Genomic DNA, 19,296 nt, shown 5'->3' with positions numbered 1-19,296 from the left:
ATATGTTCTTAAGAACATCTCTTGATACCCTTCAATTTCTCATTGAGCTTTTCTACCTCTTCCTTGAGGGCCACTATCTTTTGCCATACTGCTGACTTCACAATAGGATGGGGTTCAGCTCCTTTTTCTGAAATCCTTGAGTCAAATCTGCCTTCCATTTCACTCCCAATTATTGGAAGCTTTCTCTTAATTGTGGTTTCCATACCCCTCCCGATTTGAGTATACATTTGACCCAAATGTCCATGGATAACAGACCTTTCTGACATTTCAATTGTAGCCTCCACAAGTTCATGCTTTAACAGCTTAATTTCTTCAAATGGCTCCTTTGTGTGTTATTACTTTCGCAGTGACTGGTGCTGACGAATGCTCAAGTTCCCCATTTTGTTCATTTATCCTTGCATCCATAAGAGCATTTTGTTCATCCATCTTGGGATTAAAAGTAGAATTCTGTTCCTCAATCCCAGCCTTCAAATGATCCATCATCGTATTTAAATGAGCATTTTGTTCATCGATTTTTTAATTTAAAAAATGTCATTTGAAACACCTGCGTCTTGAGGCCACTGCACACGAGCTGACACCATGCAACAAGACTGTCTGTGACAGTTTAGTCTGTGAAAGTCTTTGATGATCGTGGAATGTGCAGCGATTGATGAGCGTTGTCAACAAGGTTTATAAGTACATCAGCGATCATCGTAAAAGTTGAATATGTTCAACTTTTATAACGAGTTTTTGGCAATAGTCATACATTGATATGTAGTGTGCTGCAGTCTACGTTGACCATGGCACAATGTATTCACCAATTAAACTTCACCTTTCAGCGACTTCTGTCGTAGCGTCGATACAGCAGACTTTTTGTCAGAAGAAAAGAGACCCAGCTCATAGATTTGTGGTGGGATCATGCCTGCCTTTATGACGAAAGCAGTAAATCATATTCAAAGCAGAATGCCAAGTCCAAGGCAAATGGAGAAAGAGCGTGGGTGTGGATCTGTGTGTGTGTGTGGTGTGTGGTTATAATCAATGCTCAATACTTGTTTATATTATAGTTATGCATGAGCTGTGGCCTAAACACTCAACGTTATTGCGACTCGCTCTGCAGCAGAGATGGGACCCGATAATGTTGTTGTTTTCTCCTCGCTATCCATGCAGTGACATGCTCCACTTCCTCATTACAGAATGATGGATGCATCAGGTCAGGTCAGGTCAGGTGTGAGAGCATGCGCCGGAGCAGCGCGTCGCTGCGTACACTTTCCGTCGGTACTCCAGGGGCCTCCATCTGGCCATCCCCCAGGCAGATCCTTCAAGCCGATGAACCTGCTGCAACGACAAGGCACGTGGTCGGCCCATTGACCTCCTTCACTCACGAGGCTCCCTCACTGAGAGAATCTGGTGAGCAGGATCAGCGTCACGAAAATGAGCCACATGTCCATACAGCCAGAGCTTCCGCTCAAGGACTATAGTTAACAAATCTCATTTGAGTCTCTCTCAGCAACCGCTCGTTGGACACAAAGTCTGACCAGAGATAGCCAAGGATTCTCCGAAGATATCTGGTACCGAAGGAATTAAATCTCCGTCTCAGATCCCTGGTCAGAGTCCAAGTCTCACATCCATAGAGCAATACTGGAATCACCAAGGACCTCAAGACTCAGACTTTCGTCCTCACACACAGGTACCGGCAGCGCAACACCCCATGATCCAATGAATCCATGAATCCCCAGACCCGACCCAGACATCTGTTTACCTCTGGCTTACAGCCAGCAGAGACATGAATATCACTGCCAAGGGAAGTGAATCTCTCCGTGACATCAACATCCTCACCACAAACAGGTACAGACAGGATAGCAGCATCCAAGATGTCGTTGAAAGCCTGGATCTTAGTTTTGACCCAGGAAAACCATAATCCCAGTGGCTCAGACTCCTCATTCAGCACCTCGAGGGCCACCAAAAGGATATCTGGAGTCTCTGAAAAGATCACTGCATCATCTGCGAAATCAAAGTCAGAGATCTTGACATTACCAATCGATGCATCACAACTTGATCTCTCCGACATCCTCCCCAGAATCCAGTTCATTCAAGTGCTGAAAAGTGTGGGGGCCAGTACACACCCCTGACAAACTCCAGTAACAACTGGAACTAAGTCGGAGATGTTACCACCACGTCTCACAGCACTCTCAGTACCATAGGAGAGTTTGGACATCAGATCGATCAGTTTTGGTGGCACCCCACGAAGACCAAGAGTCCTCCAGAGGGCATCCTGATTAACTGAATCAAACACTTCACAGAGATCAATATAGGCTGCAAGCAGCCCCTGCCGAAACTCTCATCTGCATTCGGTGATGACCTGAAGAGCAAGGATACGGTCAATCGTTGATCTCTTTGGTGTAAAGCCTGACTGCTCTTGATGCTGGTGCTCAAGCAGATGGTGGCAAACCCTATCAAGAATTATCCGAGTGAAGACCTTGACCGGCACAGAGCAGCGTAACCCCTCGGTAGTTGTTGCAGTCTTGACTATCACCCTTCTCTTTCCAGAGAGGGACAACAAGGCCCCTCTTCCAGTCAGTTGGGATGATGCCTGTGTTTCAGGCAGAGCACAGAACTGCATGCAACAACACGAGTGCAGCATTTCCACCAGCCTTGAGAAGTTCAGCATGGATGCCACAGATCCCTGGAACTTTACCCCCATTTCAACCAGTTTACCGCAGCTTGTGTTTCCACAAACGAAGGTGGACCACAGTTGATTGGAGGGTCAGCAACAGGGATTGTAACACATCTAACATCCAACTCGACAGCTGGTGGATCAGCCTGGTACAACCGCTCAAAGTAACCGGCCCAGCGGGCCTTCACTTCGGACTCCTCTGTCAAGAGCCTACCACCCTCTACTCTAACTGCAGTACACCGAGGGATGGGCTTGGATGAACGCAATGTGCAAATTCTACTGTAAGCAGTACGAGAATCAATTGACCACAGGTGATGCTCTACCCCCTCACATATTTCTCACACATAGGCCTCCTTGTCCTCCCTCAGTGCACGTACAGTTTTACGCCTCAGCTCCCTGAACAGCTCAGTTCTGCCATTCAGCCTGGCCCTGCAACTCTGGTCAATGGTATCAAGTGTCCCTTGAGAGACAAAATTCTTCTTCACCCTCTGGCGAGTTCAAAGACATCCACCGACAACATCAAGGACAGTGGTCTTGAAGGCACTCCACAACTCTTCGGGATTTCCCAAAGCACGCAGACCCCCCAAATGTCCACTCATTATGTTCGCAAACTCCTCAGTGACTCTCTCATCCTTGAGCTTGTCAACATCCAGCCAAGGCAGGGATGGTACCATTCTCCTGGATTTAAGGTGCAACTTAAGAGTTGCTGCAACAAGCCAGTGGTCAGTATTGAGGAACTCAGCACTCTGGCAGACCCTGCAGTTCTGGATCATCCTCCAACGACCGTCAATGAGGACATGGTCAATCTCCCTTGCCACACCGCCGGCTTGGGAATACCAAGTCCAGCGATGAGCTTGTGGGCGCTGAAACCATGAACCGGCCACCCTAAGTCCATGACTTCTTGCAAAGTTAAGGAACTTGTGCTATTCAGGTTCACAGTTCCAGACCCATGGGGACCAACACATGTCTCATAACCATCTCTATCAGTTCCAGTTGATGCATTGAAATCCCCCAAGACTAGAAGTGTATCTCGCCTGGGGCACTGATCAACCACAGACTCGAGTGTGGCATAGAATGCGTCCTTCACAGTGAGATCACTCACCTCCGTCCGAGCATATACAGAGACCAGTGAAACGACACACAAGGAGTGATGAATCCTTTGTCTCATCATACGCGAGTTGACCGATGCTACCTCAATTATCACTGGAGTCAGTTTATTGGACACAGCTATAGCAACTCCTTCGGCATGGTAACCATCAAAGCGACCAGACCAGTCGTAGGTGTAATCACCCCCCATGATCTCACCACTATCCGCTCTCCGAACCTCAGAGAGAGCTGCAATACCGATGTCCAAACGCTTCAGCTCAGATGATAACAGAGACAGGTGATCATCCTCTCTTAGGGATAGGACATTCCAGGCACCCATCCGAAGGGACTGCCTCAGGTTAACCCAAGGAGTCCATCGTCTGGTGGACGACACCTCAGCACCACCCCGACACTCTCCCGTAATCTGACCCGGGAATGTTACCCCCTTGTTTCCCTCTTATCAAAGATTTGGGGTCCTGAAGGCTTTGCCCCAATCGCATCATCCGGTGAGCTGCCCTGTGAAGGGTAGCTGCACAGGAGGTACTCCCATGGAGTGGGTTTTCTGATTTTTTTTCTGCTTTTGGAATATTTTGCGGAATTAAGGGTTTAACGGTGGTTGGAGTGCAAATCCTGCCACCGACCTCCTAATAAGAAGTATCCCAACTGCAGGAGGACGTCCGCTGACAGTTGGGCACGAGATATGGATGGCCGTTGGCTCACAAGGAGATTCTCCACCCTTTGACACGTTTTGTTCTTCATCCTATGCAGGATGAGGTACCTACGCAGGAGCAGTACCTATGCAGGAGGACAAAAATCCAAGTCTTTTAGTCTTGCTGTATGGATGTGAGACATGGAATCTGACCAGCGATATTGTTGCGGTGCTGGGTATAGGTGGAGAGCCCGACAGCTAGAGGGAGCAGTAGAGTTGTCTCCACCGAACACCGGGAATTTAGGTCGTGACCCTCGGATAAGTCCGAAAGGCACGGGTCCCTTACTGGACTATGAATCACCAATAATTCGACCGCATGGGATAGGGTCAATCGACAAACTTCAATATACCTAATTTCCCACGTGGCAAAGCTACCGGGGAATTCACACCCTCGACGGACCACGAGCGGGACGAGCCGTTACCGTGCCCGAACCGTGTTTAACCCGAGCGGTGGTTACCAAGGCCCGTCGGACCAAGTGAACAATATCCAACCTCGCTATTTCTCAACACACACTGTGCCAAGCCAAGGAAAAACACAGAAATGAGCTGGAACATTTAACAAAAGGGGATACTTACAGTATTTATAATGGGGAAGGGGAACACACAAGAAGGCAGAGCTGAACCGACTAAAAGGCAGGCAATGTACAATGAGTAAAAGAAAGCACTTACACAATTCTACTTGAAGACAGGCCCACACACACACACACACACACACACACACACACACACACACACACACACACACACACACACACACACACACCCTCCCCAAAAGAAATGATGGCTGCGGCCTTTATTGATACCCCCAGCTCGGAGGGAAGGTGAGCTGGAGGTAAGAAGCTAGCTTGGACCTTCCCACTTCATGCAGTTCTTGATGATCTTGGGGTGGCGGGACTCGAACCCGCAACACGATGCCGCTCCAAGACCAGGTACGGAGGGTAACGTCGGGCACTGGCACACTCCTCCGGCTCGCAGGCAGGCGATTCTCCTCCAGGAAGACCTTCTCAGCCGGTCGCCCCACACAAACAAGAGCCTGCTGCTTGGCTAAGCCAAAGTCATTAACCTTGGCCACCGAATCTTCCGAGACAAGAACGTTTTGTGCAGCGAAGTCACAAGTCATGAGTCACGAGTCACCCACCTTCTACGCCTCCCAAAATATCCCATCCTTGACAGGTGGGAGGGATCCGTCTCGCCCTCATTGGACAGGCGTCGGTGATCTCCCGGCCGTCCGAGATTGGTCGAAGGGGGATTCTCACGTCTCCGCCCCTCGACCAGGAAGTCGAACAGCAGTATGTTGTGTGCAGTAAGGTTTCCAAATCCGCAATAATATGAAATGGAGACTTACCTTCTTCGGTGCCAGGTCTCTTTGGAGAATCGTTGGCTATCACTGGTCAGACTTTGCGTCTAACGATCAGTTTCTGAGAGAGACTTAGATGAGATGTGTTACCTGTATAGTCCGTGGCATCAGCTGCGGCTATATGGACATGTTGCTCATTTTCCTGCCGCTGATCCTGCTCACCAGATACTCTCAGCGAGGAAGCCTTGTAATGGAGGAGTTCAATGGGCCGACCACATGCCTCATGGTTGCAGCAGATTGATTGAAATTGCAAGTATATGGGGATGGGCCAGGCATCTGCCTGGAAGATGGCCAGACATTGTCCCCTGGAGTACTAGTGGAAAGTGGACACAGCGACGCGCTGCTCCGGTGCAAACTCCCATTCCTGACCTCACCTGACTTTAAACGTATCCTTAACTTAGGAAGTACACAAAAGCAACAGTTCACCAAAATGTGTCAGCACAATCTTTCAGTTGTGAAACTAGGGCTAGAAGGTGTGGATAAGAATGTCGACGTACGGTAGTCCCACCACCTGGCCAAACGTGATGCCGATGGGAAGTAATATCATTCCGCATATTGACATGACTCCTCGTAAGTGCTGAGGTGCCATTTCCCCAAGGTACATGGGTTGCAGGTTTAAGCCCAGACCTGTACACAACAATGTCACACTCATTACTTCACTGCAGTTTCATATTTTGTGGTAGAAAGTGGTGTGTGTGTGTGTGTGTGTGTGTGTGTGTGTGTGTGTGTGTGTGTGTGTGTGTGTATACATGTACTTTTTTTTTTCAATTATTGTGGTGGCATAATGTCATGCTTTAAACTGGCTATGATCAATGGGGTATCGCCACTGCCATCGAGTATGGGGGCACCCCTGATGTAATGCCCCTATTACCAGTTCACTGGTACTCATTTTGCTGTCCTCAGAAGGATGACAGGCTGAGACAACTCCACCTGGTGTTAATTCAGCAGAGGATGGGACTTGAAATCAGGACCCTAAGATCCCAAACCAGCCACCCTAACCACTAAACCAAAACCAGGCTTGGTGCATATATATGTATGTATATATATATATATATATATATATATATATATATATATATATATATATATATATATATATATATATATATATATATATTCCTCTCTGACTCTGAGGTGTGTCCAGTATACCAATGGCAAGGATCTCCATTTCCTCTGGAGTTTAGTTCACAGGAACGCTGTTTCTGGTGTGTTCCATCCAGTCAAGCTGCTGAAGTTGGTCTTCATCTTCTCCACATGAACCAAGCCATGTTCTGGGCTTTTTATGCCGTACAGCTCACAGAACAGGCTTTGAGGTGGATCTCACCATTCACACTCTGGACTTCTTCCTCCTCACTGGATCACTGGATCACCGGACAAGCTTTTAGGACACCAACGACGACCAGCTATAAGCTCCTTTCTCCACACAGGACATGGCTTTCTCCCCACTCGTCTCGTGCGAACCTCTCTCTCATTGGTCCACATCCGATGTGGGCGGGTCCATGATGCAGCTTGTGGGAAACTGCCATTGTTTCTGAGGGCACTTCAACAAAGCCCCCACCGCACCCTTGGCGCATGAAAGACACCACATGTGCCCTCTGGCTCCTCTCTGCACTCTTTACTGAACGTCGTCTGTCCTGTGTGCCACTGCATCAAGCACACGAGATGTGCCGTACTTTATTATGTATGGGAAAAGTGTTGCACTTCATACCACGGACATGCATGCGAGAAGGGACAAAGTCCGATGCGGTGAAGGTAATCCGATCGGCCCGTAGGATTAATGACCACAGGCAGACCGAGGGATGACCGACCGGCTGCGGGGTTGAAGGTACGACCAATGGGGTGAAGAAGGGATTGTTGAATTGAGATTTTGTGAAGGGGATTTTTGGTGCACTGAGAAAGGCAGAGGGGGTATTGTTGGAACGGACTGATGGGGGTTGAAAGTCGCATGGAGGGGAGGGGGGTGACATACCAATGGGGGTATTGGAAGAAAGATTGAAAGGAGCAGAGGGAGGAGGGAAAACATTACACCGGGAAAAACACAAACCAACCTCAACGCATACCATTCCAAACCCTAAGACAAGGGGCAAAGGTCTACCTGCACATAGACTATTGAAATAACTCATCCACGGGTCAACTACATGTCGATGTATGCTCTCCCCTGGGGTGCATTTCCAAAACCATCACAATATAATGCTTTAAGAATAGTCATGACTGTATAAACTTTAAAGGATTCAAAATTACCGCCTCCATTGAAGGTGGATGGAGGTTGTTTTCGCCTCTGTTTGTTTGTCTATGAGCAGAATATCTCAAAAAGTCAAGGTCAGATTTGGCCAAAATTTGGTGGACACGTTGAATGTGAGACAAGGATGAATTGATTATATATTGGTGAAGATCTGATGCCAGATCCGAGATTTAAAACGTTTAAAAGTGTTTCTTCACCTTTGAGAGATGACCCTAAATGGTACATATATATATAGCATGATATTTACCCTGCACAAGTGATGCGAAGAGCAAGGAAAAGCAATTGGTTCATGTCCGACCGTCAGTCTGTCTGTCTTGTCAGTTTATGATCGAGGAACAATTTATTTAAATTGAATGTTATATTTTGAACATGAATCGGAACATGAAGAGGAAGACAAGTTTTACTGTACCCTGGCTCAGAATTGGGCGAGGTCATATTTTTACTGTATCTCCCTGCCTGGCAGTCAAACAAAATTGAAAATCATTCCAAACAGGAAAATAGTTTTTAAGGACATTATAAAGGACACAAACAACAGTCATGGACAACTAATGTAACTTGTTGGATAGGGTGATGTAACAGCCACTGAGGGAAATGGCGGTAAAACCCAGAAATAATTTATTTATATGCTTCTACACCTCATAAAACTATTATTAGTCTCGCCCTGAAGTGTATGCAATACCGTTGCGGGCCCGGTATCGGCGACGAGCACGACCGCTAGATGGAGCTGCAGAGTCAACTCCACCGAACACCCGGAATTTATAGGTCGTCACCCCGGACAACTCTGGAGCTGACGGGTCCCTTATCGGACCGAAGATCGCCAATATGTCAACCACGTGGGGTAGGGTCGATTGCCAATTTCAATTTACCTGAATACCCAGATCGTCCAAACTACCGGGGAAATTCACCCTCGACAGCCCTCGTACGAGTCGAGCCGTTAGTGTGCCCGACCCGTGCGCAACCCGAGCGAACGGTTGCCAAAGTTCCGTCGGTCCAATCGTACATTTACAGTGGCAACAGCATTTATAATTCACCAACACGTGCCACGCTAAGCCAATGGAAGAAACACAGCAACGAACTGATGTATTTATTTATAATGGGGCAGAGGAGCATGCAAGAAGGCAGAGTTAACCGAATATAGAAGGAATAGCAATTTATGTACAAGCACTTATGCAGTTTTACTGAATAGACTGGCGCCACAAACACACACACACACACACACACACACACACACACACACACACACACACACACACACACACACACACACACACACACACACACACACACACACACACACACACACACACACACACACACACACGTACACCGAAGAACCGGTGGCCACAGCCTTTATTGAGGCCTCCAGCTCTGAGGGAAAGGCGAGCTGAAGACCAGAGCATGCACTCGGACCTGTCCACCTCGTGTGGTCTTCGAGCTGGTGGGGTGGTGGGACTCGGACCTTTCGCGTATGAGGCGAACGTGATGACCACTCGTGTCAGGCAAATGCGATCTCCACTCGTGTCACCCGTTTCTCTCTCCTTGTTCACCGACAGAGACACGGCGTGCAACCCTTGCGGTTCTTGTGGAGGAATGATCTCTTAAGCAAGCTCTTCCTCTGGTCCGATCGTGCCGCCACGTTATTCACCCTGTCCAGGGGGGAAGGGGCCGCTTCCTCCCTCCCCGCTCTCCCTCACTGGACGGTTTTGGCGTGCAGAATTGCTCATCGCCGTCATTGGCCAAAAACGAGCGGCAAGTCCGTCGATTGGCCCAGGGGGCGTAGTGACGTCACGCGGACCGCCTTCCTCACCGTCGCGGGGTCTGATTGGCTGAGCAGTGGCCACCTCCCTCGTAGCACGCTGATTGGTCAAGGGCCGTCGCGAGGCTCCTCCTTGAACTCCGCCCACCATGGCGTCGGCCAGAGCGAGGTGAAGGTGAGGGTGATGCTGGCGTTGTTGTAGTTTTGAGGATTTAAAAATAAAAGAAAACCCTGACTATCAAAGTAACTTCGCAGCGCATGTATATTTATTCACCCATTAAACAAGGGACGGGGACCCTAACTAAAAACACATACCAATATAACTGTTCTATAGGACCTGTATGTTTGTGTGCACAAGGCTTCCAAATTCATAACAATACTACTGCAATTAGTGTTTTTTTTTTGGATACATTGTCGAGGCTCATATGAGAGCTAACACATAATTTACAACGGGGGGGGGGGGGCAGGAGGGGAGGGAGAGGGAAGGACAAAGTAAGGAACAGAGACACTAGATCTGTGGAAGGGGGAGGGATTGGGGGGGGGGATATCTCACCAAGATGTCGATTGTTATCTCCATAATTTGGGTTTTTGAAGGTGGAACAGAGTCCTCCCAGGACTCGAAGTATCCACCTTCATTTTGGTGAAGGATTGTGATTCATGGGCTAAGTTGTGTTGTTCTCAGTGTTTTGTTCGGAGTGGTCTTTTCAGGATCTTCCCTGATCCCCAGACAGCCTTCAACTGTCGTTCGTTTGTGGTAATGTCCCCAGGGATGGTTTGTTGGATCTTTGTGAGGTTCTTCTTTATCATTCCCGTTGCTCCAATTATCACTGGTACAATTTTGGCGTTCTTCAGCTTCAAAGATCTTTTCATTTAATTCCTGAGGTCTTGGTATTTGGTCATTTTCTTGTTTCTGTGTTATTTAGACCAAAATCACTGTGTACTGTGTCCTCAGTTAGCAGCATGCCTTATTTTCCTTTTTGTATCTGAGTACTATGTCCGGTCGCAGTGCTTTCTTTTCTGTGTTCATGCTGGATGCTATCTCATCAGGTTGTACGTGAGCATTATCTCCTTGTTTTCAATGATTGCTTTTGGTTTGTGTTTCCATGAGTTTTGTGGAATATGGATATTGAAATTTCTGCAGTTGTGCAGGTGGATTAATCTCCATTCCTTGCTGTGCCTTTGTGTGCACAACTGTTCTGACATGAGTTTTTTTTTTTACATCCTGAAAAGAGGTGACTCATGCTTCCTGTTTCACCTTGCAAAACCTACACTTGTTGGATTGCCTCAGTCCGGCGATTTTCTTAAAGCCAAACGTGTAGTGTCCTTGGTCTTGGGCATTTATTATGATTCGTTCTCCATCCCAATTGAGCTGATCTCTTCTTAGCAATTCCAGTGATCCTTCTTTGTCTATTCCCAATCTGTCCAACTCATTTTTTTTTATATTTCCTTGCTCTTTTGACTTTCTCCCAGTTGTCACTATATATCTGTTGGTATTTTGTGTTGTATTTTAATTTTGTCTTTTTTGCAATCCTTGGGGCTGTATTTGTTGCTGTTTCAATTCGGTGCACGACATCTTCTAGATTATCATCTCATTCAGAGATGATCAGGATGCACTGATTTTTGTCGAACATTTTGTGGATCATGAGGAGTTGCCTTGTCCTAATGTCTAGTTTTTTGATTTCCGCTTGTGGCCAGTTTACGATTCCACAGTTGTATTGAACACTGGTCCAGCTAGTTGGTTTATGGCTTTGATTTTGTTCCTTGGGGACAGGTATGTTTTCAGGATCAGCCTCGTTCTCCGCAGGTATTCTTTGGTAATTGTTTTGTACATTTTTATGACATATTTGGTGGCCTTCTTCAACTCCAAGGTCTTTGTAAGATGCTTCATTGTCTAGCTCCTCTGTTGTTGTATCTAGGTCGATTTTTATGTTGTCCGTTTTTGTTGGTCTACCTTGTACGAATGTGTACTTGGCACACTTAGAGCCTAAACTCCATTTGGGTGTCATTGAAGGACCGTTTCACGAATTTCACTTGTTCTGCCAATTTTTTGTCATTTGGTGCAAAGAGTTTTAAATCATCCATGACCAGTAGATGTGTCACCTTCTTATTTATTTGGACGTTCTTTTATTTGGTTGTTAGGGTGTAACCGTGTCCTTACTCATTAATGATGTCACTTAGTCCCCATGGAGAATATTTTATTATTAACTCTGATATCATGGGTTGCATGGTAAAGCAGCCATATTGGATAAAAAGGAAAACATTCGGACATCACTTTCTCCAAAACCGCTCAACGGAAAATATTGAAACTTAGCATATGTCATTAACTCCCAGTGGGGTATATAGGGTGATAACGATGACATCATTGGTCAAGTGGTATTCCAGCCATAATTTATCAAATTTAAATCCTTATCTGAAAAATCTGAAACTTCATATATCTGATCTTGGACCCATGTGAGTGTAGAATTAAATTTATGACGTTCATAGCCCATGCCAAGAAACTATGTGACATAAAAGGGTGCATGGATGATATGGGTATATGGGCCATAATAGCAGTTGGCCGAAATAGTAACATATTCAGTTAACGATGGTATTTTTGTTCAGAATGAACATGCGAGGCGAGATTATACGCTCTATGAGTGTCGTTCTAGTTTAAATTGAATTATAGAATTGAAGACTGTAGAACACAAATGCCCTTCATAATACGTCCAGGAACGATGCAATATATTGAAATATAGCATGAGAGGGCGTGACGTGTATCAAGGTCAAGAGGATGCCACCAATATGGCAGTGTACGATGATGATTGCCTCTGCATCCTATGGTGATCAATAAAGCCTCCATCTCCTGAATTGCGACTCAACGTCATCTTACTAAAGTGCATAATGGTGCTTGGTGTACAAGACTGCTTCAGTAACACTAAACTTCAGGATTTTCTTCAAAATCATTATTTTATTAAAATTGAAGTACAGGAGGGCCTTTGCCATTCATGGGTTTCCCTTTCGTAGATTCGCTCTATCACGATGAATTTATTGATGCAAGCTTTGCAGATTGCAATCAATGCGCTCGAATAATCGTGGGTTGGCGAACCCTTTTCCACATTTATTCACCAAATTAACATGGGCAGTCAACACAATAACCCCCTCAAATCCTGCAACATCATCATCACCATCATCTCCATAAACTAATCTTTATCGTCGCCATCAATATTGCCATTAATGGATTAAGTTTATCATTATTATTGTTAAAGGTAAGTTTCATGATCTTAATAATTTAAGAAAATTAACTTTATGATATGGGCTTAATGCAGGAAAATAAGCCTGGCGTTGCCTTAATGGTTAAGGTGGGAGGCAGTCTTCAGGTCTTGAGTTTGAGCCCCTGTCGTGCCGTTAAACAACACCATGGTGGGTTAACTCGCCCTGTCATCCTTCTGATGTCAGCAAGATGAGAACCAGCTTACCAGGAAACAGGGGGTACTGCATCAGCGGCACCGCCGTGCTCCCAACAGTGATGCAACCAGCAGCCATAGGTTGCAAACAAAATAACTAGAACAGCACTGGGTGGAGTGCAAACCTCTGCCAGGCTGATCAGTTTACGTTTTGTATCCCACTGATAGGCCGGGTCTGGATCCAGACCTTAACCAAAATGTAATCGGCTTATTCTCATCACCTAACCAACTCATCTACAAAGTTTTGTACTAACTCGTCCGCAATGTTTCGAAACATCATGCAATATATCGGTTTTAGCCCCATCTCTCAATGGTGGAAGGACCACTTAAAAATTTAAAAACTTCTTGCATCCGGATTCGGATCTTCACCAAACTGAAATAAATTCTTCCTTATCACACAACCAACCTGTCGACTAAGTTTCGTCCAAATCCGTCCACAACTTGTTGACATATCCTGCTCACAGACAAACAAACAGATAGGGGTGAAACAATAACCTCCATCCACCTTGGGTGGAGGGGGTAATTTCCGTTACAAAGATGAAACAATACGTTTAAAACAGTAGCAAAGCAGTTTTCACCACAGTTGATGCCAATGAAGAATCGTCCCAAAATGATGAGCTCGTATAAATGGAGTGGTTGACTCACTCCCATGATGGTCGCCGCCAGCAAAGCCAGGAAATTGTTGGCAAGTAGAGCTTTTTTCCTGCCATTCATCAAACAGACAGAAGTGAGTGTGACACAATGATTGTTTCATCATCGACAATCAAAATAATCCTTTTTTTTTTTCATGAGAACTCATACCGGCAGTATTTACCTGAATACCATGTACGAAATACACGACAAAAGTTCATCGGAAGCATGAAGGGATAACATGAGAGGGAAAATAAAGTGAACGGTCAGCAAAATTAACCGAACAAAAAGACAAGTAAAGTTAGCAAGACATGATGGGGCTAGTTGGATACATGATAAAGTTAATGAGCTTCAAGATGTTAGGTACAAGAGTTTGTGATAGACACAATGAAGTTTGTGAGACGCTTGACCGAGTTAGTGACATGCGCAAGGGTCGTGAGAGAGCCAAAAAAGTTAATTGTGAGATGATGAAGTTAGTGAAGCCATGGATTATACGGTGCCCCCACGTTACCTGCCGAGTTTCGAGGCAAGAGGCCCTGTTAAGAAGGAACCCAAGGCACCCCCTGCTGTGTAGATGGAGACCATCACTGACCACAAAAGTGTGACCAAGTTCTCATCGATAAACATGCCGTAGCGCTCGCAATAGGTGTTGTTGATAAAGTTTTTAATGTCCTAGGTGGTGGGAAGAGAAGTCCAGTAAACACTGTATTTTATTGTGGTTGGGGTGAGGAGTGGGGTGTTGTTGGGTTCATGATAACATTGAGCATCCCATAGTGCCCTGGCAATACACCATCCCACGGTGTCACCATGGTCTGCCATTATTTTTCAGACTGGCTGTGGCCTTGTCAAGAAGGACAAAAGAGTGTGTTTGAGGGAACACCGTTTAAATGAAAGCTCGAGCTGAAATATCACATTGTTAGATTTGTCATTAATTCGGTGCTTCAATCTCATCGTGACCCTGACTTAAACTCGTTATGATTTATCACACCGGGTGTCACGTACCCATGTTGGCGCATTCATGACAGAGATGTTGAAGCCGTACTGGAAAGTTCCACCAATGCCCGTTGCCGATGCCAACAGCAATAAGTGGAGACATGGAACCTGCAAAGGGACAGGTGCCAGGAAAATTGAAAATCTTTTTAAAACATACCAAGTACAAACACATGAGACGGGTAGGTAATGGATGAGTTCTTGCTTTTATTACAAAACAATACTCAGAAAAATGTTCTCCATCCGTGGTATTTGTTCGGTAAAGAAAGCAACAGTCGTTTTCATCATTAATTGAGCAAAGTGAAACATTAAGATAAGGTTGCTAAACATTTTTCTCAATTATTGTTCACACGATACCTGCAACAACCCCATAGTAAATGTGAAATTAAACCAAAATATATTGCACAGCGTGCAAGGATAACACCCAAGTTTTCTTCACTTACTGTGGAATTTTCCAAAAATTCTTTATTATTTCTCCAATGTTATTTTTTTTTATTTTCAAAACTTACTTTTAAATTTTCCAAAGTTTTTTTGATATCACAAAGTTATTTTGGAATTAAAAAAAATTATTTAGCAAATTTTGCAATTAAAAATTTTTTTTCCCCAAAGTTGTTTTGTACTTTTGATAAAGTTTTTTCCTAATTTTTTTTTGGAATCTTCCAGTTTTTTCCCCAGGTTATTTTTTAATTTTCCATAACTTGAATCCAAAGTTCTTTTTGATTTTTCCATTTGTTACGGCCTGCAGCGCACCAAACCAACATATGGACCAAACCAACATATATGGGTTCGACCAAACACAACCTTCCAATAACTATATTGCAGATGGAAACTCCAAAATAGCCACCCTCTCCTCCTGTACATAAACTTCCTGGTTCCTTCCTCTCACCCACAGCCAATCACAGGTTTTATACCCATGGGTGGAACCATTGGGTCTAACTCTGGGGGAGGGGTGGGGGGACAAGAGGAAGAAGGTCACAGACTAACATATTTTAAAAATTTTTTCCCATTTTTTGGAACTCAAGGTTTGAACTCAGGACCCGAAGATCCTCAGTCAACCGGCTTAATCGTTAATCCACCACAAGTCATACACAATCAGGAGATTTACCAAAATATATGTCTCAAACACAAAGTTATCTTCAAAACACTTCATGAGTCTGCATGGACATGGACATCATGGAAATGTATCCAACGGACGCATCATCTATCAAAGTTCATTTGTCTCAATATAATGATTATTATTTTAGTGTTCCAGGACATCACATATAGACAGTGACACCAGACATGTGCGTAGCCTTCTCCAAATCTATTTCTAGATTTCAAGTCCCTCCAATCCCTATTTGTTGCAGAGCCATGCTCAACTCTATATTTAATCCAATGATTTATAGGATTATGTGCAGCTGCTCTTTCATGGCATTTCAAAGAATGCATGGCTGGATGAACTACACTGGCACTTGTCCGACATTCCACCGACTCCCCAAACTCTATAACAATTCATTTGCAGGGTTCTCTTCTCTCTTGATGTGATTTTTGATGATCAGGGTCTGCGCTGATTGCAGTCTTCAGAGTTAATGCTGATGTTCCCCACGGTTGATGATCAGGACCAATAAAATTATCTTGAAGGAGGTGCCCACTGTCTGACAGCCAATTATCATTCCTTTTGGAACTCGGTTATCTCATTCCTTTGAGACATGATGCTCTGAAATCAACCAATGAGACTGTTACCTGACCAGTTATAATTTGTCTATTAAGGATATTTATTGTTAAGGAAATCAAAAGCATGGGTGGGTAAGTCTCCCTCCTGCAAACAGTAGTCCCATGACTTTTAGAAGTACAGTGTATGGCCAGCCATACTTGACGTTACCAATGTCTCAGTTGTCAGAAAGGAATTTTAAATGGATTCAGATTGAAAACTTGATGGAGTCTAAAAAGTTTGTTGTGCAATCTTTGAACATTATGGTTCCAGATTGCAATTAACATTCATTTTTTTTTAAAATATCGTTGAACACCTATGACGTCACAATCTGGAATCAATCTTAAAAAGGGATGAGATTTATCTCAAATAATATAACTTTGAAACCAGTTTTATTCATACAGAAGAAAATGCTTCAAAGTTAGGCCACAGCGTGTCTTTAGGATCAGCAGTTTAAGATTTTAAACAGAATAGGAAATAATCCATGACATCTTTCAATCTTCTTTAATCCAAAGCCTGTGTAATACTCGGGTAAGTAACCAAGAGGTTTATTACAACTTCATTGTAATTGTTTCTCTTTGTGGATTAATTGTTTCTCCTGATCATCACCCCTGGCCACCAAGCTACAAAGCCTTTATAATGCATTGAAAACTGGTGTCAACTTCCAAAAGGAGTTTCAAAAAAAAAAAATTTCCCACTGAAGCCTCATATCACAACAAAACCAGACTCGGTGGTGTAACAGAGCGTCTGCTCCGAGTCTGCGAGGTTGTTGGGTCGAACCCTGGTCGAGTCATACCCAAGACTACAATGGCGCGTGCTGCTTCCTTGCTTACTGCTCAGCATTTCAAAAAAGGACAGAACATGAAAAAAAAATAACAATTTTTGACAATGAAAGTGCAGGCTTATTGGGCCTAATGGGTGACTTCCTCCTCCGTCAAAGTTCCTTGCAAGGGAACTAATCTTATTATTATTATTTATGATAAACTAATAAATAAAATCCGTTGCTTTGCTGACAGGGATATGAATAGAGGGGAGGGAAGACAAAGAGAGGAGGGGGGGTGAAGAGGGGAGGGGTAGAGATGAAAGGGGGGAGGGGAATAATGGAGGGGAGAGAGAGGAAGAGAGAGAGAGAGAGAAAGGGCGGAGGGAGGAGGGAGGGAAAAAAGAAGGGAGGGAATGAGAGCAAGGAGGGAGATAAGGGGGAGTGAGGAGCGGGAGGGGTGAGGAAGGTCGGAAGCTCGGAGGGGAGAGTGAGGAAGGTATTGTTGATATAACCACCTCCAAACATAACCTCCACCTCCAACATAATAAGCACCTCCAAACCACAACACAACCACCTGTGGGAACTTATCACAACCACCCATTACTTACCACTTGATGAAAGTTGCAAGAAGGGTGAGAGAGGGAGTCGAGAGAGAGGAAGAAGGGGTAGGGGGGAGAGAGAGAGGACAAACAAAGAGATGGGGGCAAGGGATGGAAGGAAGGAAGGATTGATGGATGAATAGTGGGATGGAAAGTGGATTCACAGCAAATTCCACCGGTGTTCATGAATTAATGAATGAATGAGTTCTCACCTGCTGTTCCCTCATCTGACATTACATTCCCTGCAGCATGTGCAATAAGCTTGGGTTTTGGAAACAACTCTCCCCTAATAACCTCAAAAGTACTCTACCAGTGGGTGCATCTCTAAGCGTGTCCAGGTAGTGGTCAGCATGACCGCTCGGAGGTGAAGGCTACATTTAAAAGTTTTGCCAGATTTAACTAAGACAACAGAACACACATTTATATGTGTACTTCATTTACATTATCACCTAACATTGTCTTGAATGTCAATTTGTAATTTTATTTTCAAAAACACGACAACAGCTGTGATTAAAAAAAAGTCATTTACACCACCTTCTACTGTATTGCCATGGCTTACAAACAACTGTTTGATTCATCCATCCATCTATCCACTGATCCATCCCTTCTATCCACTCCTTCCCTCCATCCATCCATCTGTTGATAAGGAATGGCAGACTTGGCACCGCACGGCACCGTGGGGCACAACAGTGCAGAGTGACAATACAGAGGGACAGTGCGGGCACTTTTGCAGTGCATCGCCATGGCTTGATAACGAACATCCAAGCAACTTGTCGAGCACTCGCCAAGTCGTTTAAGCACTCAAGCAAGCTCTCCAATGAAATGGTTGATAAGGAATGGCTGGCTTGGCAAGCGATTCGTGCTCGCTGATCGATCATATTAAACACCCTCTGGAATGTCAAACAATGTCTGAACTGGACAAATGAACTTTTTTTTTTTTAGCAGTCGGAACTGCTGCTAAGGTCAATTTCACATTATAAATTTTGAAATGTGGCTCACTTTAAGAGATTCTAGAGCTTATTACATGTGCGGAAATGAAATAAAGTCACAAACGCTGGCATCTCCGGGTGGTTATAAGCATTGCTATGTATCCAACGATTCGTAGCTATGATGAACAGGAATTCGGTTATTTGAGTGAGGAAAGTGAAAAAAAACTTAATTGTTAATAAACTCTTGCGGTCTGTTCTAAGTCAAGGCATTGTTGAGCGGGTGAAACAAAATGGCAATTTAATACCCATCGAGGGAGAACGAGATGGCCGAGGATCGCCTGATGAAGGATATAATTAAACAAGACCGTTAATTATCTTCAAAAGGGATGTTTTAATTCAACCAAACACCCAATTTTTACTCTTGCACTTTCTTGGAGGTTTCTTGGTAT

General features: G+C 44.7%; 1 protein-coding gene across 10 annotated transcripts in view; it reads right to left on the bottom strand.

Annotated features, from left to right (window-relative positions):
* Nucleotides 1-19,296, bottom strand: part of LOC147011202 (solute carrier family 2, facilitated glucose transporter member 5-like) — a 176,360-nt gene that overhangs the window by 144,673 nt on the left and 12,391 nt on the right. For 9 of the 10 annotated variants that reach the window (XR_015052470.1, XM_085859995.1, XM_085859998.1 and 6 more), the window contains exons 2-4: nucleotides 14,879-14,977; nucleotides 14,388-14,548; nucleotides 13,825-13,949 (exon numbers count right to left, since the gene is read on the bottom strand). Coding sequence is in view for 9 of the 10 variants with exons in the window: in XM_085859995.1 (XP_085716121.1) it covers nucleotides 13,825-13,949; nucleotides 14,388-14,548; nucleotides 14,879-14,977 (385 nt within the window). In the remaining variant the exon portion in view is untranslated. The remainder of the gene's footprint in view (nucleotides 1-13,824; nucleotides 13,950-14,387; nucleotides 14,549-14,878; nucleotides 14,978-19,296) is intronic. The other variant, XM_085860002.1, reaches the window with a different exon arrangement.

Source organism: Eptatretus burgeri, chromosome 16 (assembly GCF_056783735.1).
Source record: "Eptatretus burgeri isolate ZD-2024b chromosome 16, Ebu_testis_v1, whole genome shotgun sequence".
NCBI lineage: Eukaryota > Metazoa > Chordata > Myxini > Myxiniformes > Myxinidae > Eptatretus > Eptatretus burgeri.
Note: the sequence above shows the minus strand (reverse complement) of the source record. Positions and strands in the feature narration are given on the sequence as shown.